The 27,039-nt window shown below is 43.1% G+C and overlaps 1 protein-coding gene across 1 annotated transcript in view; it reads left to right on the top strand.

Moving 5' to 3' along the window:
* Positions 1-27,039, top strand: part of LOC142203338 (store-operated calcium entry regulator STIMATE-like) — a 59,977-nt gene that overhangs the window by 12,117 nt on the left and 20,821 nt on the right. The window contains exons 2-4 of the mRNA XM_075273968.1: positions 12,615-12,663; positions 13,003-13,098; positions 15,485-15,606. Of these exons, the coding sequence (XP_075130069.1) occupies positions 12,615-12,663; positions 13,003-13,098; positions 15,485-15,606 (267 nt within the window). The remainder of the gene's footprint in view (positions 1-12,614; positions 12,664-13,002; positions 13,099-15,484; positions 15,607-27,039) is intronic.

Below are 27,039 nucleotides of genomic sequence, written 5' to 3' on the forward strand. Positions count from 1 at the left end.
TTTATTATTTCACTTCTCTAAGTAATAGTTTTGTAAAGTATTATTTTACTTAAAGGTATTTTTGAAGACCTATCAGCTTTCTAGTCTGTCTCATAATACAATTACCGTATTTGAATTACCCAATGTGTCCAGTCATGAAGTAGTTACAGACATTAAAAAGTTGCTAGTGTTAAGTGTGAAACTCGGTTATTGTATGGTTTCAAGAATAAGCATGCCTTACTTGTGATATATGTCTAATGTCTTGTTATGCATGATGTCTAAGCAGGAACCAGGAAGACACCACAAAGAGATATTAACACTTTACTGCATTAGTAAAAACTGCAGAGTTTTTTATGTGTTTTTTTTGTGTGCAGATTCTTCATTTTATAAGTGAACCATGTTAAAACAACATGTTTCACTAGTAAAATTTTGAAACTACACCACAAACTGCATCAAAACTGCTTACAAATTTTCCTAGTTAAGTTTTAGATTCTTGGAGTCCAAAAAAACACCATTCTTGAATTGATCTCTAGGTTCACACATGCACCTGGTATCTGTCCGCTTGCAAACCATTAAGAAAAAAAAAAAAATGGTTTGGTAAAAAAAGGATTCCTAACTGTCACACAGCAGATACCCGAATTTGTCTTATTAGACAGATTAGTCAATGGGTGTCCGTTCAAAAAAACTGACCGTTTGTGTCAGTTTATCTCATTTTCTGTTCCATTTGTGTCCATTTTTGACCAATCTGTTACTTTTTTTTCCCTTCTTCATTCTGAGTATGTGCAGAGGGAAAAACGGATTGCAAAATCAACACAAACTGACTGCTATCTGTTTGTAATCCGCTTTCTACAGACCTCAACGTTCAATAAAAACCAAAAAAACAAAACAAGATTGAATGTTTTCCATCTGGTATCCTTATTTTTTAGGCGGAGAAAAAGCCCTGTGGATGATTTTTCCAGCCCATCAAATTCAATGGGTTTTAAAATGAACTGTTTGAAATCAGTCATTGAGGATTTTCAGACGGTTTCAAGAACTGATTTCACACGGAGAGCCAAAAGCTGATGTGAACCCGGCCTGAGTGGTTAGGTGTTTTGTTAGATTTATAAAATCTTCAAAGTATTTAGAACCAGTAGTGGGAGCAAAAAAATCAAGATTATAACAAATGTTGCTGCCCCCAGTTCAGTTTTAACTGCACCTTTAGCTTAGCACTAAGCATGGGTTTATTGTAAATATGGAACTCTTTCCATATGGCTTGTGTAAAACACTGATGCCACTAATCTTTGCGTCTCCATATAGCATGAAGCTGCATATAAATTATGTAAACTTCCCCCAAAGAATTAATGGCCCTGATCGTTCATGCTTGGTAATGCTACCACTATCTCTATCTACTACAAATGGCCATCCAATATATGGTGGCTGTGTTAGGTTGATGTCTGCCACTGTAATTTATTGCAGTGCAGTTGTACATGTTGTCAGGATGTGAGATAGGAAAGCATTGTGACCAGGACTGCTCTAACCATATGGCAAACTGTGCATGTGCACAGGACCCTAACGTAGTGGAGGCCCTCCAACCGACTCTGATCATTTTGGGAGATGTACTGCTGTTTTGAGCGGTAGGCCACAGTTTCAGCACTACATGCATCTCCAGGTAACAGATAAATGTTAAAACCACAATGGAGAACAGAAATACCATCTCAGTGCTCCACCATTCAGTCTTTGACTCATGTTAAGAATCATCCAAAAAATCTAAGTGTCTGTGGCATGATGAGAGCCGTGCCAGAGACAGTGCAACAGACAGATCCTGCAGGCATTTCCTTGAGAAAGGGGTTCATTATTTTTTTTTTAATGTAATATTTTGATTATATCTCCTGCCCCTCAGTGGCCAATGTGGGAGTCATTTAAGGGGACATTAAATTATGTGGAGGACTAGTATCCACCAATGTGTTACAATGGCCCTGATTGTGACGTCAGTTCTGACTGATGTTTTTTACTGACCTGCTATGGAACGAAGTGTGCATTCTTAGCTTATAATGCCCCTAGCAACTTTTATTCAGTGGATCCAGGAATATAAGAAGAGCATACAAAATAGACATATAAATGTTTTATCGTACGCCTACACAGTGTGCATGAGGTACAATTAGAAGAGTCTGCCAAACTGTACAGGTACTTTTTAAGTGGAATTTTCAGGACCGCTCCAATATAAATGTAAAAAGAGATTTTAAATCTCCTTTTATCCACACCATATAACATCAGTTTGCTGAGTCGTATAAGTGTAAGTATACAGATCTGTCAGTACCACTAGGTGTCTCTGTTGTTCTGGCACAGTTTCTGTGCTGGGCTGTATATGCAGCGAATTCTTTTTAGCAAGCAGGCCTTTGTGCATTCTTTTTAACTACATCAAAAGTTGTACTTTTTAGTTATTGTAATAACAGTCCTATGAATTAGCCTTACCATCAACAAAACAGTATAGGAAAACTTTCAAAATCTTGTATAATTCTAACCAGGCAAGAAGATATACATTTTTATTCTTACAAGAGCTGCTGAGACTGGATGTGTTTTCTGTGTTACTTGTAGGTTGTGTAAATGCACTTTTCACCACCACTTCTGATAAAGTACTAGATAAATAGACCACAGGCTAGAATACACTAGCGTGTTTTACGTGTAAAGTCTCCCTTGCAACCCATCTTTTTTGGGATGCCACCATTCATTCACACACTATGCACAAACTTGCAAGATTGACTACATTCTTTGAGCAAATATGAGCCTGACTGCCAATCACTACTAAGGACAGATCTGGCAGATTATGCCATGGAGATACAGTTGTTCGAAATAAGAAAACATTTCTACCTATTGGATGTAGACATGAATGCTTCCAATCACTGACGGCAAGCAGGGGTCTGTAAAACTGTAATGAATTACTACGCAAATGATATTGCATTAGCACTGACAATGGAAATGATTTTCTGTGCATATACCTCATCACATATAAGGAAACAATTGTAGGCTGAGGCCCCATGTTGCCAAAATGCAGCTTCTTGTATTGCGCATTTTGCTGAAGTTTTTTGAGCCATACCTAGGATTGACTACAAAAGGAATGGAAAATATATAGAAAGTTCTTACACTTCTACCTTCTGCTCAATCCACTTCTGGCTTTGACTCAAAAAAACGCAGTAAAATCTGCTGCAAAATAATCTGCATTTCCGCAACGTGGGGTCTCAGACTAAAATTGTTTCTTTACACGTAATGAGCCATATGTACAGAAAATCATTTCCATTGTCAGTGCTGATGCAAATTACATTTACACCCAGTAAAAACTAAAAACCTAGGATTTTATCTGGATTTGTGAATGACCTTTGCCCATTGAGTGGTACGTGTCATTGTGCTGTTCTCCTCATATTTATTAGGTAAATGTCCTGTATTACTAATTCCCTTTCATGTTATTTCAATGCATTGTTGTTGCTGCCATCTGCTGGCCAGAATTTGCATGCTGCACACCATTGTTCTTGTTAATGATCATGGTAAATATTCACTTTTGTTAATAAAAGTGAATTATAAAGTAGATGGGGGGGAGGTAGTTTAGGGTAAAAAACTTTTTTTTTTTTTTTTTTTTATCCCGGACAACCCCTTTAAGGTTCCTGCATATATCCAGCTGCTGCTGCTGGTCCAGCCCATAGATAGCAGCAGCTTGAGAATTAGTGAGTACATTTGTGATTCCTGCCCAACCAATTGCAAGCAATACCTGCCTATGTAAACCTGCTCAGCCCACTGCACTGAGCCTAAGCATTATATGATTTTAGCTAGCTGGTTCCTGCATTATTTTTTTGTTTATTTATGTATATTTTTTTGGTTCTTTGAATTTGTTCCTACTTCTATGTGTCACCTCTGCCTGTCCCTGACCTGTGAACCTGAGTTGCCTGTCCTGACCCTTTTGGCTTGTTTATGACCTTGCTATCCTCCTGCCTGCCACAGACCTTAAAATGTGACCACTTTTTTAGAAACTGGCACCTACAGCAGGACCACTCTGAGGAATATCGAGGAGAACACTTAGATAATGCCTTTTGGAAGTGGCTCGAAGTCAGACCAGTTAGGAAGCACAGCAGGTCCACTTCCACTGCCCATTACAGACCAAATTTTATATTTTTGACTCCTTTGTTTCATTTGGTTCTCTTTCTACTTTTAGGACATGCGGGAAAATCTGATGTAGTTTTAGGTTAGATTTATGCAGAAATTTGAAAATTCTGCAGGTTCACAAACTTTTAAACACCACTGTAATATGTGACTGAAAAGAAATCCATTTTATGTCTGTCTTTATATAGTTAAAGTTTAAAGATGAGGTACTGTTAAAAAATAAAACTTCTTATACAAGGTTAAAAATCCACTGTGGCTGAGGTTATGCATACATTGACGTGGAAAACATACATTACTCAATGCCACAGGTCAAATTGGAAGGTATGGAGACCAATTTCACAGAGATTTCAGAAAATTACATGAATAAATACATAGAAATTAGAGAAACTCAAAGGTAACTAGTTAACCTCTGTAGGCTGAATACACAGAATTTTTGTTGATTTTTTATTTTTTTTTTTGCAGAGTTTGCTGCAGTTTTTGCTAAGACAGATAATGGAGCCAGAAGCACAGCTCAATTCTTTGTATACTTGCCAGGCCTGGTTACTGTATTAAAAGTGTAAGACCTTGCCACTCATTCACCCGTGAAACCCAGTCTGTGTGTTGGCTGGATTTGCCAGCCTGAACTGTATGCCAAGTGGATTCCCTTTAATCCCAAACTAGTCACCAAAATCTCATGAAAATTCCCAGCAAAATATGACTTTATAAAATATATAACTTTTATTGAGTCAATTAAATCTCGTAAAACAAATCAGACCAAGTAATCATAGAGCCTCCTGAGCCTGTTCTTCAGAGGTAATCGTAAAAAACAGCAATTGAGGTTAAGCAGGGACTATTGGGGGGGAGACTGTGCAGACAGTATAAAATGTGGCAAGTGTGGCTATGTAAAGGCTGTTGTAAAGGGTTATAGAAGGTATTAGATGTATGACTCTCTATAGTTAGAAAACAAGTAAACAATATTGTGCCAGTCACTGTTGTTTATGAGACCTGCAAGAAAGCAATGATATACCGTATCAGCATAGTGGTTAAAGGGGTTGTCCCATGAAAAGCATCCTATCTACACTCACCGGCCACTTTATTAGGTACACCATGCTGGTAACGGGTTGGACCCCCTTTTGCCTTCAGAACTGCCTCAATTCTTCGTGGCATAGATTCAACAAGGTGCTGGAAGCATTCCTCAGAGATTTTGGTCCATATTGACATGATGGCATCACACAGTTGCCGCAGATTTGTCGGCTTCACATCCATCTTGCGAATCTCCCGTTCCACCACATCCCAAAGATGCTCTATTGGATTGAGATCTGGTGAATGTGGAGGCCATTGGAGTACAGTGAACTCATTGTCATGTTCAAGAAACCAGTCTGAGATGATTCCAGCTTTATGACATGGCGCATTATCCTGCTGAAAGTAGCCATCAGATGTTGGGTACATTGTGGTCATAAAGGGATGGACATAGTCAGCAACAATACTCAGGTAGGCTTTGGCGTTGCAACGATGCTCAATTGGTACCAAGGGGCCCAAAGAGTGCCAAGAAAATATTCCCCACACCATGACACCACCACCACCAGCCCGAACCGTTGATACAAGGCAGGATGGATCCATGCTTTCATGTTGTTGACGTCAAATTCTGACCCTACCATCCGAATGTCGCAGCAGAAATCGAGACTCATCAGACCAGGCAACGTTTTTCCAATCTTCAATTGTCCAATTTCGATGAGCTTGTGCAAATTGTAGCCTCAGTTTCCTGTTCTTAGCTGAAAGGAGTGGCACCTGGTGTGGTCTTCTGCTGCTGTAGCCCATCTGCCTCAAAGTTCGACGTACTGTGCGTTCAGAGATGCTCTTCTGGCTACCTTGGTTGTAATGGGTGGCTATTTGAGTCACTGTTGCCTTTCTATCAGCTCGAACCAGTCTGGCCATTCTCCTCTGACCTCTGGCATCAACAACGCATTTCCGCCCACAGAACAGCACTGGATGTTTTTTCTTTTTCGGACCATTCTCTGTAAACCCTAGAGATGGTTGTGCGTGAAAATCCCAGTAGATCAGCAGTTTCTGAAATACTCAGACCAGCCCTTCTGGCACCAACAACCATGCCACGTTCAAAGGCACTCAAATCACCTTTCTTCCCCATACTGATGCTCGGTTTGAACTGCAGGAGATTGTCTTGACCATGTCTACATGCCTAAATGCACTGAGTTGCCGCCATGTGATTGGCTGATTAGAAATTAAGTGTTAACGAGCAGTTGGACAGGTGTACCTAATAAAGTGGCCGGTGAGTGCATACTGCTAGTTTGTGTGGATTTAAGAAATTTCCTAAATACATTGCTTTATCAAAACTGCTTTGTTTGGCCGCTATCTTAATTTATTCACTTCATTGTTTACATGCGTTTCTATGGCCACTGGGTTTATCTGCTCAGTTCCCAAGTGACATAGCTGCTTGCTCTGGGGGGGGGGGAGGGAGGGAGGGGCTGAGTGTTCAGCAGCAGCTCTGAGCTGTGTGTGTCTGACAAGTAACGGAGCTCCTCAGATAGGTGAGGGTGGAGGTGAGAGCTCCGGGATTACTGTGCTGTCTATCTTCAGCTTTTCCACTTATCAGCCGGTTTAATTGAATTTGGCTGATAAGGGCTGAGATAAGGAGTTCTTTACCTTTGTCTGTAATGCAAGCTGACTCAAATCCAGCTCTGCTACATCAGCTTCATACTGTGGTAATGCATTTACAACCAATCCCTCATTACTAACTGTAAACATAGCAGATAGCAGAGCAAGTGGAACCCCGCCCACCAATGTGCCGAGAAATCCAGGAAGTGAAGAGAGCACAGAGCCTGCAGGCTTCAGAACAAGATTTATGGGAATACCCCTTTAAATATGAAGTATAGGTTTTTTTTTGGGGGGGGGGGTTGTTTGTAAAAATTCTTTATTTCAAAAAAGGAAACACAACAAACCATATAAAAATGGCCTGTACGCATATATGGCCCAGAAGCAAACTGTGAAACTGACTAAACAAGAACAAAGAAAAAGAAAATCGGCAAAACAAGGTGTAATATCATATAAGGAAATAGCCCACATAAAACTATGGCAAAACCTGAGAGAGGGGAAAAGGGGATGGGGAGAGAGTGAATAAAGGCAGGGAAGATAAAGAGAAACAAGAGAAGAAGAAGAGACAAAGAAAAAGAAATAAAAACAGAACAGGCTCTCTCAAACCGTGAGAGGGACCGTTCAAATTCCAGGGAGTCAGGAAGTGAAGAGAGAAAGTGAGTTGAAGGACTCTCACATATTATCTCCAAGTGCTGTTTGAGTGCTGGGGCCTGCCCCCAGTGCTTCGAGAGAACTCATTTGCATACCGACGAAAACCGGGATTTCAAACGAATGGCGGCACGGAGAAGACATCGAAAGGTTGGAGAAAAATAGCCTTTCTTAAGGCTATTCCAACGTGTTAGTGAGAAAAAAAAGAGTTTTAATGATAGGATCCCTTTTAAGGCTACGTTCACATCTGCATTGCCACCACAGATTCTGTCTAAAATCAGTGGAGAGAAAAGTCCTGCACGGAGATCTTTTCCCTATGCCAGTTTCAATGTAAAGCAGGTGGAAACACAGCAGTCCTGTTATAGTGTATGGGGTCAGCTGGTAACCACTTTTTTAGCGGATAGGATCTCCGTCTTTTGCGGACCTGAACTATGGAGAGCTGAACGTTAGTGTGAACCTAGTGTAATTCAGGACTGTGTATGCGCATTATTCAGCAAAATATTTAAATTCCTTTCTGAATAGAAACTGGTATTTCTTTTTAATACAGCCGTCACATGTAACGTGACTGCAGCTGTTTCAGCTGTGTGTTTGCTATACCAAAAATGGTGCTGTGTGCAAAAAAGAAGTGGCAGTTATTCAAAGTCGCCACGTAGTGTCCCACATCAAAAAAGGTTTGCAGGAAAAACTGTGGCGGCAACACAGTGGGGTTTTTTTTGGCAGTTTTTTCACAGAGGTTTCCTCTGGGGACCTTCTGCTTCAATTATACCTATAGAGAAACTTCCAGTGTTTCTGTACATATTATTGACATGCTACGGTTTCCAAAACTGCAGCGTGTCCACTGCGCGTGTTTTACTGCACTGTGAAGAAACACTTTGCAGGAACTGTAAAACGCTGTGATTACTCCACATGGGGCCAGTGTTTGTCACGTGATGGAGGAGGCTTCATTTTATGTAATGGGGAAAATCACATAAGTTTTGCAACTTTTGCAACAGTCCAGATGTTAGTTTCATCTCTATATGCGCTTTCATAGTTTGTGCACTTAATACCAGTACTACAAATATGGCAAATTTTATAGTTCATTTTAACCACATTGCTTTTTCTAAGATAAATTCTTTAGGCCAGGACCCCACATAGCATAAGCAGTCCCCACAAAGGGAATCCCATCCACACATTGCAGAAAAATATGTGCAGTTGAAATGCTGCATTATGTTTTGCCTGGCGCTTCCCCTATAGGTATAACTGAGGCAGAAATTCCACAGAGCAAACTGTTTTTTTGCTGCAGCCCTTTGCGTGGGGCACGTATCTAAAACATACAATAAATTTGGAAGACATCATGTATTTCCCTTTTTGTGGCAATTTTAATTAGTAATGCCCTCCTCCCCAGTGTTTGTAAATGGAAGCCATGTACTTTGCTTCTTACTTTTGTGTCTAGTGCTGCGGTGTACCTGTTTGTTGGTTAAACATTACTAGGGTAGGATTGCTGAGTAAGCTTCAGGCAGGTTTTCAGAGGTTTGAACATCAGAACTTGACTAAAAAAGGTCTTCAGTGAACTTCTTTTCAGTACACTGAAGCTTTAGCAGCAGGATTCAGAATGATGTCCTATATTTATATTTCTTACAAACAGAGAAGACAGTGACAATAGATATACTGTAGTTTTCTGTCATCTTTAGAATGTACTAGCATCTGCCCGCGACTTCGTCTGCGAGTTGGTGTTGACGCTGAACCACTTCTATTTAGCCAAGTCATGTTGATTATGATCCGCCGTGCACCCCCACTGCCCTTGGCCCTCGCCAGGCCACGCAGCCTTTCTACCTACCGCCTACTCCTGCCTTCCCTCCTGTCACCCGCACACCCGCCCCCTCCCGTCCCCGCTCCTATGGCCCAGCTTTCGTTGGCGCCCCCGGTTCCCCTTCTGTCCCTCAGCGGCACCCCACCCGTATCTCGCGGCTCCCGGGCCCCCTGCCCGCGTGCCAACCCCCAACCTCCCCTCTCATAGCCCCCGCATCATCCTCCCCTCCCGCGGGCCCCTGGCCCTCCTTTCCCGGTGCCCCCTCCCTCTCAAGGCACCCACCAGACCGTCTCCCCCCCGGGGCCCCCTCCCCATTCACCCTGTCTGGCACTCCCCACCTCCCCTCCACTAAGTCCCCTTGCATTCGCTTCCGCAACCCGCGCCCCCCCACCTCCCTCCCACGGCTGGCGTAGTCACCAAACCAGTGGACATGGTTGAGTGTCAGCGTTCAGTGTACCAGCGTGCACACACCGCTGACAGCTGATGAACTCCTCGTGGCTCCACACCACGGCGACTCCATCGGGATGTTCCGGAGGTTCGTGCGCCGCGGCCGGCTCTCGGCTGCCGGCACGCACAACGCCATTTTTTCCCTGGGGCTGTGCGGCCGGCTTGTGGCTGTGTAGCTCCGCCACCTCTGTTGCCTGGTCCAATAGGAGCCCCGCACCTGACGTTGTGACCTCAGTGCAGGTCCTTCAGCCAACACCGACCGGGAATTCGGTGGTCACGGTGGCCCAACCGGGGACTTCACGTGGATGGTGAGGCACCTATGTACTATTCCTGGTGCCACTCTAGGTATGTACAAAATTTCAGGGAAATCCGTGCGCCTATTGCGGCGTGATTGTGGAACAAACATCCAAGCTCACAAACATTCAAACATCCAAACACACAAGCGTTCACATTTATAATAGTAGGATTCCAACATTTTGGCCAGGGCTGTCAAGTCAAATTGAATCTGACTCTTGTCCGTCTCCAACTCCTGTTCTGACTCTGAATCCTTCATAAATGGTAGACAGCCATTGTCAGACAGAAGCATTAAGGCTTCTCTAATTCTCGAGAAAAAAAATCTAGTGATCGCATATTTACTTTCATAGGAATTTGTTCGCTATGCATCTCATTTATTATACATTATTGCTAATTATTGTATATAATTTGAAATTAATTTTTTTGCTCAATTATATACTTAACTAGTGTAAATTTGCAATCATTTATGTCCACATAATGGCTGGATTTTGTCCGTATGCAACTGCCACAATGTTGGTAAGAAGTTGCACATTTCTTTAGATAGCCCAACGTAGTGGAACCAAAGGTGTAGTTGAAGGGGCTCATGACTGAAAATTGGGATGAGGAGCAGACCGGTTGTGTAGAGTTCAAAGTGGTCAGGGAAGGGACAGTAAATGAGGTTTCATCCTAGTTTATAAAATAAAGGTGTAGGGGAGTGTTAGGTACTAGTTACAGGTACCTAGAAGAAGTAGTTTGTCCCACCCGCCCTCCTTTAAAATAGATGGTAGTTCTTGTCATGGCAGTGTACACAGGTGGGGTCTTTGAAGGCAGAACGGGGGTGGAGGACTATGGGGGTCAATTCCACCCACTTGGTAGTATGGATGCTGGTTGGAGAACCAGACTGGTTAACAAGTCCATGGTATCCAGGACAGAATTACCCTCTAATGTCAGTGCCCCTTGGCAAGGTGTATTGCAGCCAGGGGTAATAATCGGAAGTTGTGGCTGTGTTTTGGGGTTGGTGCTTTCAGAGACCCCTCCTTTAGGAGGGGATGTGATTCCTGTGTTCATGTTGCTGGGATTGGAGGGTTATTAAAACAGGTAGTTAATTGGTATGTAATTTGTTATTTATGTTAATTCTTGGATATGGTAATTTAATGATTTATTTAAGGTGTATTATAAAATGCTGATGTGACCTTTTCTTCCAACCTCTGTTGTCAGTGTCTTTAATAGGGTCTGAAGGGGTTAAGATAGGTTGGGGGGTTAGCCACTCAGCTCAACTAGGGCATTTTTCCTAGTCATGTCACACCCAGACCTATGTGAGTTTAGACTGGTGACAGGATGTGACTGTCGCTCCCATTTGAGTGGTTAATGTCAATCTTCACTCAAAAATACCCATCCCTACTGAGTTCATAATATTTAAAATAGTGCTAAGAGTACTCTTTCCATTACAAGCTAACTTATTTTCTGTGAAGATGATAACAATTTTAAAAATATGCAATAGTGAAAGTGTTACTTAGAGCAACTAGTCAGGTACTTGAGCACTGGCACCTGGGCTCCTGTGTATAGAACCAAAGTCATGTGACAAGTTGTTTTTTTTCGCATTGATTTTTTTTTTTTTTTTTTTGCTCATTGGGTGAACTTTGATCAGCAATGACTTTGCATTCTAGGCTTAACACAACCTTGTGCTGTCTTTAATGGTGCAATCTAAACCCAATCTTCCATAAGAGGCTGTTTGTTCGCTCTCAAAAAAGCAATTTCTGATGTACATACAGGCCACTGCCATTACTTCCCCTATCCTGCCACCATGTTAGTTTACTCCCTGAAGAGCCAGTAAACAAGACTGACAAAACATAGGAGCAGTAAGAGAGCAAGAATTTTAGGGATAAATTTCAATGTTCTAAACTAAAAATAAATAACTAGTAGCTATTGGCTCCTAAACTGAAACATTTAGGAACAAAAACCAAATGTTTGTCACCAAACCGTATAATACTTACCAATGGCCCTCCACACAATATAATTCTCTCCCCAATGCCCTTACACAGTATAATACTCTCCCCAGTGGCTCCCCCTATGCAGTATAAAGCTCTCCCCTGTAGAAACGCCAGAGTATATATGATTCCCTTCCAAGGGACCCTAATCCTTTCTGATGCTATCTCCAGTGCTCCTTTCCCTTTATTATCCTCTTCATACTACACGCTACATCTCTTCATACAGTCACCCATCCTTTATAATGTTCTTCCCAGTAGTGACCTCTGTATAATACAGTCCCCAGGGACCCCATCTTTATAACTCTATCCACAGGGGCCCCTACCCTTTATAATGCTTTTCCCATTGGCCTTCACACTATATAATACATTACCCAGTGGCCCCTATCCTTTAGAATATAATCCCAAATAGTAGCTGTTTTAGTAGCCTTGCATAGTCAGGGAGGAATAGGTTTCTTTATATCAGAGGCTTCTGTTTTGAAAGCGAATCAACAGTCTCTGATGGGGCAGATAGAATTTAGATTTGCACCATTAAAGACCGAATAAAGTTGTGTTAAGCCACTGTTTCTGCCTTCCATTGTTTTTACCTGGCTGATTTGTCATCTGGGGCTGATCAGCAAGTGAAAGCCGCAGCTCCACTTCAGTCTGCTATAGAGAGTCCAAGGGCCAAAAAATGGAGAGGACTGAGGCAGAGGTATTCAAAGTGTAAATGAAGACCCCTTACTTTGATATACAATGTGGTCTATTTATTTTGATTTTTTTTTTTTTTTTTTCAGTGAAACGCTGGAGGGAACCTAAAGAAGAAAGGCGTCCATGGAGAATATGGTTAGATGCTATTTATACGTTCTGACTCTAATGTTTTTGTAGGACCTTTCTTTAAACTGAGCATACAGAAAAGGTCTGTCACCTTATACATGTGATTTATCAAGTGTGGATGCATGAATGTATGAATATGTTATAACAAAAATTTGGCAGAAAGATGATGATCAACGTCAATGAGCGAATTTTGAGCAAACATCAGGTCGCTATTAAAGGGGATATCTCCTAATGATACATAGCAATTGTCTATATGGCTATAAGAGTGTGCAACTGTCATAGAGGGAGACCCTACTTGGGAATGTGCTGAATACAGTTCTTTATCTAATTATGTTTTAAAATTTTCAGGTTTTTTGACACCTCTAAACAAGCCATTGGTGCTGTTTTCATTCATTTCACAAATGTCTTTCTTTCGGATCTGACTGAACAGGATCCTTGTTCTTTGTGAGTTTTGATTCTTTTCAGAATATTATATTGTCATCAATGTCCATTGTGCTGGTAATGACATTTACTTCATGTTAATCAGAAAGAACGATATGTAAACAAGATACCTATTGAAAGCAGGCTAGATGAACCATCTTGGTTATTAGAATAGGCTGTATATTTAGTAGGTTATTTATTTTGTGGCAAGCAGATGTATTCAGACTATCTACTATTCTGATATCTTTTTGTTCTTAAATAGGTTATCCAGCATAAATTTAAAATTAATGCCTAAACTAAACACCCTCCCCCTGCCTAATTTTTAAGTGACCTCATAAAAAAAAAAAAAAAATACCTGTATACACGGAGCGGTCACGTGCCCGCCTCAGGCACATTTTCTGATGATCCGGTGATGTTCCGTTTCTGCATTTCTGGAAATGAAGAGTCACCAATACTCACCCTCCTGTCCATATTGTACTTATCTATCTTCAGTCTTCTAGCATGAAGCATCACTTCCTCTGCTTCTGCTGGTGCCTGTGTAATAGAGCTTTATTGTACAGTTGTCAGCAGAAGTTCAGAGTGCATACCACATGTGCAAGAAGTGCACATAAGAAGATACCAGCAGGACCAAGAAACTGATCTCCAGGACACAGAAGACAGGTTAGTATGATTGGGAGGGGGGTTGGGGCTGAGAAAGGTAGGTAGATAGGGCAAGTAGTCCACGGGCTAGCTAGATAAACAGGGAGAGAGTGCGAGAGTCGGATCATGGGAGTTGTAGGCTAGGGAAGCTTGTAAACAAATGCAGATGATGCCAAGAGCACCCAAAGAAAGCCAGAAGTCACTCAAAACACTGCTAAAGTTATTTTGGTGCAAATATTAACCATTTACATCACTAAAATATATTTTTTAAAAAGTTTTTTATTGGCCAGAAAACCCCTTAATGATGGTTGTGCAATATTTCTGACAAAAGGATAAGACATTTAAAAATAAAAGAAGCAATATTGATTCACTGTTGCTTCCATTCCAGCACTGCCAAGGCCCAACACTGGTATCTACTTCCTCTCAACACACAGGAAATTCTGCTTAGTCAGTCACTGGCTGCGGTGGGTCATTGCAGCCACCAGTGATTGACTTAATAATAATTTTCTGCGTCAAGACTCAGGCTGGTGTTTGTGTGCTTGTAGGCAGCAGCCACCAGGGCAGTGTGCAAAAAGCAAAGTTATTACACATGAATCATTGAAAAATGTAAGATTTTCATTCTCTGCATTGATGTGAGTGATTTAACAGTGACAATCCATCAAGACCCTGGAGTGGAATTTAAGGTCACCAAAAGCTTTATTCTTAATGTTCTTTTCTTGTTGCATTAATCATTCATTTAACGCTTGTTGCAACAGTGTATGTAAGGCTCTATTCACACTATCTATACTCATGGGCAAGTAATGCCCTTGATTTACGAAAAAGTAGAGCATGTACTCAGTGGTGGATCCAGGCTTTGCGGGGCCCTGGGCAATTGACTTTGGTGGGGCCCTACTTACCGGGGGTCTGGGGGGTATTCCATAATCCCCAGGGAAATGGGGAGTCTGGGGGTCCTCCCCCATGATTTTTTGAAAAAAATCAGGAGAAGGCTAGATAGTAATTCCTGAAACCCAGGTGCATTGTGATAGAAAAATGTCTATAGTGCAGATGGCTCTTCTTTGTGGAGCCCTATTCTTCCTCCTCTACCGATAGACGTCTATTGTACTGGTTTCATCACTGGCAGAATGAGGCAAATAAGTGAAAAAATAGGCACTTTTCTATTACAAGATACACTACAAAGTTTGCTATGCTCACCTGAACTATGGATTTAATGGAAAAAAAAATATTTACAGTTTTAAAGAGATTTTAGGGGAAAATGGAGCTGTAATGCCCAATAAGAAAGGCATCTTTGGAAAGCATAGAAGGAGCCCTATAAGGTACGATCATTAGTTTGACACTGACTTCACTGCTAACAGACTTAATGGTAAGTGACAAGTTAAACTTTCTATATCTATAGCTAGATATTCCATATCTGCCCTGATCATAAGATAAGCCTAGCCCCTACAAACCAGTGCTCCTCCATAGGGAAAATCCGGTCTATTTATTTAAGGAAAACCACCATGTTAACGCCAGAACAGTTATCCACTGTGCATCTAATTTTACCTATAGTATGTTTTTAACACTGCATCTCCATTGTATTCTCATTGATGCCCAGTTTTCAGACAAAACTTTTTCCTCTATACCTTGAATTAGTAACACAAGTTTTTGATCAGAATAAAAAGAAAAAATATAGCATAATTGTATAGGTTATTCTTATAGATCTTATGTGCATTGTTTGGCAAAATATTTGTAATGTTTAACAAGTTTCTATGGTAATCTTGTTAATTCTGTACAGGTACCTGATGAATTTTTTGCTGGATGCTACTCTTGGAATGCTAGTTATATGGCTGAGTGTGAAATTTGTATCAATAATCGTGGAACGGAGACAGTATACATTACTTGTATTTGGTGAATATGGTAAGGATCAAAACTCTTTTTTTTAAGGAATCCTATGACTGAGGCCTGGTTCACATCTGCATTTGGTATTCTGTTCGGGGAGTCCGCTTGGTACTCAAGCAGCACTTTTTTCTCCACATAATTTGTGTAGACACTGCACAGAAAACACAAGGACCCCACTATAGTCTATGGGGTCTGTGTGGTTTCTTTGCTAACCACTTTTTAATGCGTTTGGTATTCCGTTCAGGGGGTCTCCAAGCAGAATCCCAGAATGGAATACCAAACGCAGATGTGAACCAGGCCTAATAGCAGTGTCTGTCCGATATTCGGCAGGGATTTTGTGTATACATGCTTTTAATTGCTCAAATAAATGTTCTGCTTTTTACTGGATCAAAGGTGTGCTGGACTCTCCCCCGTTACTCCTTTTTATGAGTGATGTCCTCCACTCATCTGTGTTTTTTTTATGTATTCTAAGATGGAAAATGCACGTTGAATTAATATATGTTCTAATATGTGAGCAACACAATATATGGAGTAAAGACCCCAATTGTGTACAATATAGGATTCAATGAAACACCATTTACCCTTTACAAGTATGATCTCTAGGTAAAATAAAATTCAGTAGTAGGAAATAGAATTAGCGTCCTAGAATACAGGGAACCAGAGCAGCAGATTAGATTTCAAGGTTGAGGCAAGCAATTGTTTAGAGGGAATCTTTGTTCACAGCTGCATTGTGGCTTTTGTTTCAGCCATCGCACATTTGGCATCCAATAGATATTTGGTTCTGACAAGGTCATTTTGACTGAAAAGGTAGAGCTCTTTACGCACTACTACGCACTACTATCCTTTACTATCCGACAATTATGACTTTAAGTGATTTCTAGTAGATGTAACATGGACATTTGTGGTAAAGTCCCATGTAATTTAGCCTTCCATTAACATGTGTAATATATCAAAGCATATTTGTTGTGTACTGGATCCTTTGCTTTCTGAGAGCAGCAAGAAGTCATTACATGTGACAGGCATGGGTAAAAATGCCTTAGTTTAGGTAAAATACGATTTTATTAGTTGTAGCACTATGACCCTGTAGTAGTAGGGCATATTCATGTTGACTGACAGCTATCTTTCTAGGCAGTCAGCGTCACATACGTGAGTGGTGGGAACCCACTGCTCATAAATGTGCCATACTCTTTGTGATACTGTATTTTATTGTACAAAAATAATTTTATAAATGAAAGACTTCCGATGGCAATAAACATGGAGTCACCTTTTTGTTTTTCAATTCCCAAGTAAATATATGATACATGGGCAATGTTAAATTTTATATTGAAAAATAAAATTTTCAGGTTTTGTGATTTTATGCACATTACACTTTTCGTAACTTTTTCATTTTTTACACAAGAGGTCACCATTGTCTTGATTTTCTATAAAATGATCTAGATAATTCCTTGAACTACAACCCTGCTTTCACAACTGGATAATAGATTAGGGATATACATAGTGCTTAAATTGGGAAAAAAATTGGGAACTCTGGAATAATTAACCCCCCTCCCCAAGGACCCTTCTGGAGCCTGAAGTAACAGTGTTTTTTTATGTTCCTTCACTTCTCCTAGCCCTCGGATCATTATACGCAGTGGGTCTGAAAAGACCCCTGGGTATAATGATAGCAGTGTTTGTAGGGTTCTTTATACCGGAACACTGAAAGACCGTTTATCTTTATGCCGGAACTCAGTTCCGTCCCAATTCAAGCACTGGATATACAGCAGAATGGAAGAATTTTTTTTTTTCCATCTCTCCAAGTCACTGCCAATTAGGAACAGCATTTTTTACGGCAATTTAAGACATTGTCTTGAAATACAACAGTTCGGGGCTGTTTATGATAAGCAGTTTCCTAAATTGCACTGAAAAAAATACATAGTCCATTTTTGGGAGAGACTAAAAGTAAAACTATTGTGGGTTGCAGGATGGAAAGCACGAACATGTACCAGTTAACCACAGGGGTGTGGGTTACATGGTGTAGACAGAGGTATTATCTAGTTCGACAGTCGAGAGAATTATAATGAACTCTAGCAGTGTAGTACAGGTAATAGTAATAATAAATATTGGGACAACCACATCAGACACTCCGTTCACCGTGTACAGCTATTGAACTGGTCTGGTCATATGCTAACCAGAGTGACCTGCCGATTCACACACACAGCCTGGATAATACACTCTCATAGTCTTGAATAGTCAGGTCACCATTTCCCCAGCATCATCTCCAGTCACCAGCAGAAAATGGCGCTGCTTCCAGGGATTATGGTGACATTATACACCCTGTCTAAGATTCTGAAATGAAAGGTGCATTTTAGTGCTAGTTCTATATTATGTTGCAGAAATAGGAAATGGAAATGGTACAGGTATTAACCAGACAAGGGTGACAGCTTCAGCAGTAAGAATCGACTTCGATTACTACTCAAAAAACCATGTGTTTCTTTATGTACTGTGGTATAAAAGTGCTTTATTATGTGACTTCTTAAGTAATGAGGACGAATAGGCATTTAATTGCTATATTTTTAATAAATTCAAATTAATCAAAGTAAATCACAGAGTAGATTTTTTCTGATGACCAGGCTCTCAAACGGTTGAATACTTCTTATTATCGCCATTGCCATTGTATATTTTACATTTTCAGGCTTAGATAAGATCCCATATATCATTCTCAGTATATTTCCTGTTTACATTGTCTTTTTATCAGATTAGTTATATACAGTACTACTATCCTAAAGACTAAAGCGTATGGTTAATAGAATATGGTCCGATAAATGTTTCCAGGCTGATGTGGTGTAAATCAATCACTGTACTTCTATCTGATAAATGGACATCCCATGTATTACAGCAGATGTGTAGACAAAGACGCATTCTCTCCGGAGGGAGGATGTGTGGGATGTTGCTAGAACTGTTGTCATGGAAGTGCATGATATTTCCATAACAGATTTTTCCCACGTTTGTATATAGCCAAGTTACTTATTACTGTTTAACTTTTTACTGCCTACGTGAAGAAAAAGTACTGATCTAGAATGTACATGGACAAATACATTTCTGTGTGCAGCCTGTGTCCAGAGAGGGTCACTATGGGGTCTACAGTGCCCTAAATTGTGGCTACATAGTGGAGAGCTTCAGGATTTGTTTTCTTTTTATCTTTAAGCAAGAGCAATGGTTGTCACAGCTATCCATGAAGTAATGAATGATGTAAGAAATTACATTACATAACTACAAATGGGATTTACTAAAAAATGTCTATTGCCATCAAATGTAAAAATAACATTTCCCCTATACTTACCAACATGATTACTTAACTTTCCTTAGCATTCTGGACCCAGCTGCTCCTTTATTTACATTGGAGCAAGATGGCCTCAACACACACCCCTGAACTAAAGTTACTTACATGATTTTTATGTATTATGTGTATTCGAAGCATTCATTTGCTGTTGTATACTTGTGTAGGGCAACTTATGACAGAGGAGAGAGCAATGTAGAGAGCCATGAATAGTGTAATACAGGCAGTTAAGTCAAATTCTCATCATAATGTAACTGCTGGAAAAGGCTAAATGTTTCCATACACATTAAATAAGTGCTGGTCAGATCTGATTCTTACTAGAGATGAGCGAATACTGTTGGGATCAGCCGATTCGAACAGCACGCTCGCATAGAAATTAATGGACGTAGCCGGCACGCGGGGGGTTAAGCGGCCAGCCGACGTCAAAGCGGAAGTACCAGGTGCATCCATTCATTTCTATGGAGCGTGCTGTTCGGATCGGCTGATCCGAACAGTACTCGCTCATCTCTACTCCTTACCTAATAAAGATGGTAGTCTCCAAATATCCTCTGAGGGAAGATGGCAGGGGCATGAAGTATCGGGCAGGTTGGATTTAATCATTCCCAGTCTTTTATGCCTATAGAGATGAATTGGTGCCAGTGGCTTATATATTATAACACATACATGTCTGGGACGTAGTCTTGAGTAGAGATGAGCGAACGGCGTTCAATCAAATTGATATTCGATCGAATATCAGGCTGTTCGAGGTATTCGATTAAATTCGTATCCCCTCCCACCTTCCCTGGCACTTGTTTTGCACCAATAAGTGCACAGGGAAGGTGGGACAGCAACTACGACAATGGAGGCATCGAAAAAAAATTGGAAAAATAATTGGCTGGCTAAATCAGGTGACCTCCAATTTATACGAATAGTGGATTTAATATCCGGGTCATATGAGACTGTGAACTATGTGACTGTGAGACAGGGATAGATGTACTGGCAGGGTTAGCTAGGGATTACCTGTATTTATGTGGGAATGTTACTCAGACAGCTCTTTGGGGCTCTGCCTCATCGGGATCCCTGTCAGCTTGCGATATGCGGGAGCTGACTTTTTCCCATAGGAATGCATTGACCAGCGTTGATTGGCCGAATGCCATACAGAATACAGCATTCGGCCAATCAACGCTGGTTCTGCTGGAGGAGGCGGAGTCTAAGATCGGTCCACAGCAGTCTCCATTCTGGTCCGATCTCAGATGTAGCAGTATTGAGCGCACAGCTCTGCTACACCGGAGATGTAGCAGTGCTGAGTGTGCGCTGAGCTCTGCTACACCAGAGATGTAGCAGAACTGAGTGCCGGAGGAGGCGGAGTCTAAGATCGGTCCACAGTCCAATCTCAGATGTAGCAGTGTTGAGTGCATAGCTCTGCTACACCTGAGATGTAGCAGAGCTGAGTGTGCGCTGAGCTCTACTACATCCAGAGATGTAGCAGAGCTGAGTGTGCGCTGAGCTTTGCTACATCCAGAGATGTAGCAGAGCTGAGTGTGCGCTGAGCTTTGCTACATCCAGAGATGTAGCAGAGCTGAGTGTGCCCTGAGCTCTGCTACACCAGAGATGTTACAGAGCTGAGTGTGCGCTGAGCTCTGCTACATCCAGAGATGTAGCAGAGCTGTGTGTGTGCTGAGCTCTGCTACACCAGAGATGTAGAAAAAAACAAAGAAATAGGTATACAGACACTCAGAATAGTGAGGTCAAAAATAGACCAAAACTCGTAATAGGAATATACAAACTTTAATAGTATCACATTAAAAAGTTATACAAAATATATGATGTGAGTAACACACAGATAAATGTACAAAAAAGAGCATAGCAAAGAGTCCAATACTGCCCAGGATAGTTATTAAATGTAGTTAAACGTAAGTGGTAAACAGAATATACACTCACTGGCCACTTTATTAGGTACACCTGTCCAACTGCTCGTTAACACTTAATTTCTAATCAGCCAATCACATGGCGGCAACTCAGTGCATTTAGGCATGTAGACATGGTCAAGACAATCTCCTGCAGTTCAAACCGAGCATCAGTATGGGGAAGAAAGGTGATTTGAGTGCCTTTGAACGTGGCATGGTTGTTGGTGCCAGAAGGGTTGGTCTGAGTATTTCAGAAACTGCTGATCTACTGGGATTTTCACGCACAACCATCTCTAGGGTTTACAGAGAATGGTCCGAAAAGAAAAAACATCCAGTGAGCGGCAGTTCTGTGGGCGGAAATGCGTTGTTGATGCCAGAGGTCAGAGGAGAATGGCCAGACTGGTTCGAGCTGATAGAAAGGCAACAGTGACTCAAATAGCCACCCGTTACAACCAAGGTAGCCAGAAGAGCATCTCTGAACGCACAGTACGTCGAACTTTGAGGCAGATGGGCTACAGCAGCAGAAGACCACACCAGGTGCCACTCCTTTCAGCTAAGAACAGGAAACTGAGGCTACAATTTGCACAAGCTCATCGAAATTGGACAATTGAAGATTGGAAAAACGTTGCCTGGTCTGATGAGTCTCGATTTCTGCTGCGACATTCGGATGGTAGGGTCAGAATTTGGCGTCAACAACATGAAAGCATGGATCCGTCCTGCCTTGTATCAACGGTTCAGGCTGGTGGTGGTGGTGTCATGGTGTGGGGAATATTTTCTTGGCACTCTTTGGGCCCCTTGGTACCAATTGAGCATCGTTGCAACGCCAAAGCCTACCTGAGTATTGTTGCTGACCATTTCCATCCCTTTATGACCACAATGTACCCAACATCTGATGGCTACTTTCAGCAGGATAATGCGCCATGTCATAAAGCTGGAATCATCTCAGACTGGTTTCTTGAACATGACAATGAGTTCACTGTACTCCAATGGCCTCCACAGTCACCAGATCTCAATCCAATAGAGCATCTTTGGGATGTGGTGGAACGGGAGATTCGCATCATGGATGTGCAGCCGACAAATCTGCGGCAACTGTGTGATGCCATCATGTCAATATGGACCAAAATCTCTGAGGAATGCTTCCAGCACCTTGTTGAATCTATGCCACGAAGAATTGAGGCAGTTCTGAAGGCAAAAGGGGGTCCTAATAAAGTGGCCGGTGAGTGTATATGTACCACATAAACCAACAGGGTAGGCTAAAACATAAGGCCAGATTATACAAATGCTACCAAAAGGAGGCCAAATTTATCCTATAGTATACAGTCCTATGAAAAAGTTTGGGCACCCCTATTAATCTTAATCATTTTTAGTTCTAAATATTTTGGTGTTTATAACAGCCATTTCAGTTTGATATATCTAATAACTGATGGACACAGTAATATTTCAGGATTGAAATGAGGTTTATTGTACTAACAGAAAATGTGCAATATGCATTAAACCAAAATTTGACCGGTGCAAAAGTATGGGCACCTCAACAGAAAAGTGACATTAATATTTAGTAGATCCTCCTTTTGAAAAGATAACAGCCTCTAGTCGCTTCCTGTAGCTTTTCATCAGTTCCTGGATCCTGGATAAAGGTATTTTGGACAAACAATTCAAGTTCAGTTAAGTTAGATGGTCGCCGAGCATGGACAGCCCGCTTCAAATCATCCCACAGATGTTCAATGATATTCAGGTCTGGGGACTGGGATGGCCATTCCAGAACATTGTAATTGTTCCTCTGCATGAATGCCTGAGGATTTGGAGCGGTGTTTTGGATCATTGTCTTGCTGAAATATCCATCCCCGGCGTAACTTCAACTTCGTCACTGATTCTTGAACATTATTCTCAAGAATCTGCTGATACTGAGTGGAATCCATGCGACCCTCAACTTTAACAAGATTCCCGATGCCGGCATTGGCCACACAGCCCCAAAGCATGATGGAACCTCCACCAAATTTTACAGTGGGTAGCATGTGTTTTTCTTGGAATGCTGTTTCTTTTTGGATGCCATGCATAACGCCTTTTTTTTATAACCAAACAACTCAATTTTTGTTTCCAACATGAAGCTGCCTTGTCCAAATGTGCTTTTTCATACCTCAGGCAACTCTATTTGTGGCGTACGTGCAGAAACGGCTTCTTTCTCATCACTCTCCCATACAGCTTCTATTTGTGCAAAATGCGCTGTATAGTTGACCGATGCACAGTGACACCATCTGCAGCAAGATGATGCTGCAGCTCTTTGGAGGTGGTCTGTGGATTGTCCTTGACTGTTCTCACCATTCTTCTTCTCTGCCTTTCTGATATTTTTCTTGGCCTGCCACTTCTGGGCTTAACAAGAACTGTCCCTGTGGTCTTCCATTTCCTTACTATGTTCCTTACAGTGGAAACTGACAGGTTAAATCTCTGAGACAACTTTTTGTATCCTTCCCCTGAACAACTATGTTGAACAATCTTTGTTTTCAGATCATTTGAGAGTTGTTTTGAGTAGCCCATGATGCCACTCTTCAGAGGAGATTCAAATAGGAGATCAACTTGCAATTGGCCACCTTAAATACCTTTTCTTATGATTGGATACATCTGGCTATGAAGTTCAAAGCTCACTGAGGTTACAAAACCAATTCCCCCTACGCCCAAACAGCAGCACAAGATGGGGATGGGGTATTCCTGCCCCTGTGTACTGTTAGGACAGGTGGAACTTTTAATAAACTAACAAGTTACCCTCCCATAAAAGGTCCAGGAGACCTCCCCCTCCCTGTGTTTTTTTCTGTCCTGTTACCAGGACAGGTGGAGGGAGAGGTCTCCTCCTCTCCCACATATATTTTCTTGGGAATCTTTTTCTTTTAGCCCTCCCCCCCCCTTTTCTGGTCTTACCTGGGGGTGTGGGGCTTCTTTCCTGACCTCTGGCGGCGCCCCCCCCCCCCACTCCCCAGCCTGGGTGTACATGCTCCTGCGTCCGGGTGGGGGAGAGTGAGTGCGAGGTGGCAGCTTTCGGTTGTCTTCAGCGCTGCTGCGTCGCGCGCTCCCGGCTCTCCCCCGCCGCCTGGGGGGGAGATGCTCCGGCGGCCGGGGGAGGAACTTGTGCCGCAGGTCTTTGTTTCCGCCGCGGGCACTGCTATGGTGCTCCGCGGACTTCCGCTCTCCCCGCGCATGCGCGGGAATCCTTTTCGCGCATGCGCGGTCCGGCGTCCCCGCGCGGCCAGGTATTGGGAGCGCTTTTCAGCGTTTTGGGGAAGTTTTAAGGGGGCAGTGTCCCCCCTCTTCTCCAGCCTTCTTAGCCAGGTTAGGCTAAAGGAAATGTGTGCCCCTCAGCCTTGGCTCAGGCAGAGGAGGTGGAAGGGGCGGAGCTAGCATGTCTCCGCCCCCACTTTCGCCCTATTTAGTCCTGGTCTGCCCAGAGTAGGTTGCCTGTCTGCTTAGCTTGCAGGTTCCTACTGTTCCCTGGGCAACCAGAAAGTAGAAAATTCCTAGACACTTCAAGTGCTCTGAATCCTGTTTAAAGGTGATGTATGCCCCCTGGTGGGCGCTGAGGGTAGAAGCTGTAAGGTAAGGAAAATAATGAGTAACATGTTTTTCCTTAGATGTCTTCCTCCTCCTCTGTGGCTGATAACCCTAAAAGAAAGGCTTCCAGCCAACGTCGCCACCTAGCCTGTGTTAAGTGCGAGGTGCCCTTACCTGATGGCTACGCCTATCAATGTTGTCGCGGGTGTCGAGGTCCCCCCTCAGAAGACACTTCGGTCCGTGACGTAGTCGGTTGGGTGAGAGAATTTGTCGAGGAGTCGATGAGAGAGATGAAGGTCTCGATCTCTCAGTTATCTAAGAGACCGCGTTTGGATTCGCCTCCTTCTCTTCCACCGATGGAGGGTCTCCAAATCTTGGACGAGGTTTCCTCAGAGGAGGACAACCTGGACCCAACTAAGCCGGTCTTCTCGGTGGATAAGATGCCCAAGCTACTAAAAGTGGTTCGGGCTAAAGAGATAGGGGAGGCTACTGAGGAGACTCCGTCTACCTCTCTCAGAGCCTTCAGAGCCGATCCAGACCTGGTCAAGAGGCTCGAGTCTGAATGGAGGTTCCCTGAACGCCCATTCATTGCTTCTAGACGCTTTAGGTCTCTCTTTCCCCTATCTGAGGCACAATCTAGCTCCTGGGGCCCTCCGCCCAAAGTTGACATTGCCGTCTCCAAATTGTCAAAGCGTACGGTAGTACCAGCGGAGGATGGCTCTAACCTCCAGGATGTGATGGATCGGAGGGCGGAGGGGTCCCTGAGGCGTATTTATGCCTCTTCCTCAGCACAAGCCTCAGTGGGCATCGCGGCTAGTGAGGTAGTCGCTAAACTGCAGTCAGACATCTCAAAACTGGAGAGAGATATTGACTCCGGGGTCCATCGGGACGACTTGCTGTCGGCCATGACAAATATCAGCCTCATGTCTGACTATCTCTCGGAGGCGGCTTTCTACCAGGTCAAACTGGCAGCAAGATCCATGGCATTGTCCACCGCCGCAAGGCGCCCGCTTTGGCTTAAGCCCTGGAGGGCAGATAACGCCTCCAAATTCAATCTATGCGCCTTGCCCTTTGAGCCAGGCAGACTATTTGGGAGTGAACTCGACCGGATAATGGAGGGTCTGGCCGATTCAAAAGGTAAGAACCTTCCCCAGTCTACAGGATCCAGGCAACGATCCTTTCGGGGCTATGCCCCCTCCAGAGGCATGTCTAGAGGCCAATTTCGTAGGCGCCCCTCGGGCCCAAGAGGCGGTCGAGGTTCCTCCCGTGGTGGTGAAAAGAGAGCCACCTTCTGACTGTCACGATCCCCTTGCCTGCAGGGCCAAGGTGGGGGGTCGTCTTTCCTTACATTTAGCCGCCTGGCACCATCATATCCAGGATCCTTGGGTTCTCCAGCTTATACGGGAAGGCTACAAGATAAGCTTGCTTTCCCTTCCTCCAGACAGATGCAGGAGGACCCGCCCTCTTCAGGGCACCAAACAACTTCATCTGCAAAGATCTGTGCTGGAGTATATCGACAAGGCTGCATTGGAACCCGTTCCTCTAGACGAACAAGGGCAAGGCGTCTACTCACCCGTGTTTCTAGTGCCAAAGTCGACCGGAGGGTGGCGCATGATTATCGACCTAAGGTATGTAAATCAATTTATCCGCAAGGTCCGGTTCCGTATGGAGACCATAAGGTCGGTTCTCCCCTTTCTGCAGCCGGGAGATCTATTCGTCACCTTGGATCTGAGGGACGCATACCTCCATATCCCCATCTATCCTCCACACAGAAAGTATTTAAGGATTGCCACAGATCTAAACGGAAGATTACATCACTTCCAGTTTACAGCTCTCCCGTTCGGTATAACCTCAGCCCCCCACACCTTTACAAAGGTAGTGGCCCCGGTCATAGCCGCCCTGCGCCTCCAGGGGATTTTTATTGTCCCATATTTAGACGATTGGCTGATAAAAGCTCAGTCAAGGGAGCTCCTCGCCACACAGTTGAGCATCACAGTGGCATTTATAAGCGAGCTGGGCTGGCTAGTAAACTGGCAAAAGTCAGTAGTGGTTCCATCTACCCGGATTCAATTCCTAGGGTTCAACTTGGATTCTCTCAGTATGATGATCTCCCTGCCCTCTCCTCGGAAGGAGAAGATTGGTCGAGCGGTTCACCACCTATCCCGAACCAGGAAGGTTACAATCAGGACAGCAATGAAAGTCCTAGGTCTCATGTCCGCGACCATCGAGGCAGTTCCCTGGGCTCTATGGCATATGCGCCCTTTACAGCTCGAGATCCTGAGAGTATGGAACCACAGTCCCTTGGGACTTCAGAAGCCTATCCAGCTTTCCATCAGTGCCCGTCGATCACTAGAATGGTGGTCCCAACTCAAGGACGGGAGGTCCACGGTCCAGACCTCCTGGACCCTGTTGACCACAGATGCCTCCCTTACAGGCTGGGGAGCGCATCTGGGGGAGACCCTAATACGGGGAACATGGAGCCAGCAGGAGAGAACTCGCTCCTCCAATTGGTGAGAGCTTACGGCAGTTTATCTGGCAGTACGGACTCTGACTCCCCAGCTTCAAGGGAAGGCTGTCAGAGTAAGGACAGACAATTCTACGGCCGTCCAATATATCAACAAACAAGGAGGCACCAGGTCTCCCTCCCTGATGAGGGTGACCGACCTGATATTTTCCTGGGCGGAAAAGAATTTGTCCCGGCTGTCAGCGGTG

Source organism: Leptodactylus fuscus, chromosome 5 (genome assembly GCF_031893055.1).
Source record: "Leptodactylus fuscus isolate aLepFus1 chromosome 5, aLepFus1.hap2, whole genome shotgun sequence".
In the NCBI taxonomy this organism is placed as follows: domain Eukaryota; kingdom Metazoa; phylum Chordata; class Amphibia; order Anura; family Leptodactylidae; genus Leptodactylus; species Leptodactylus fuscus.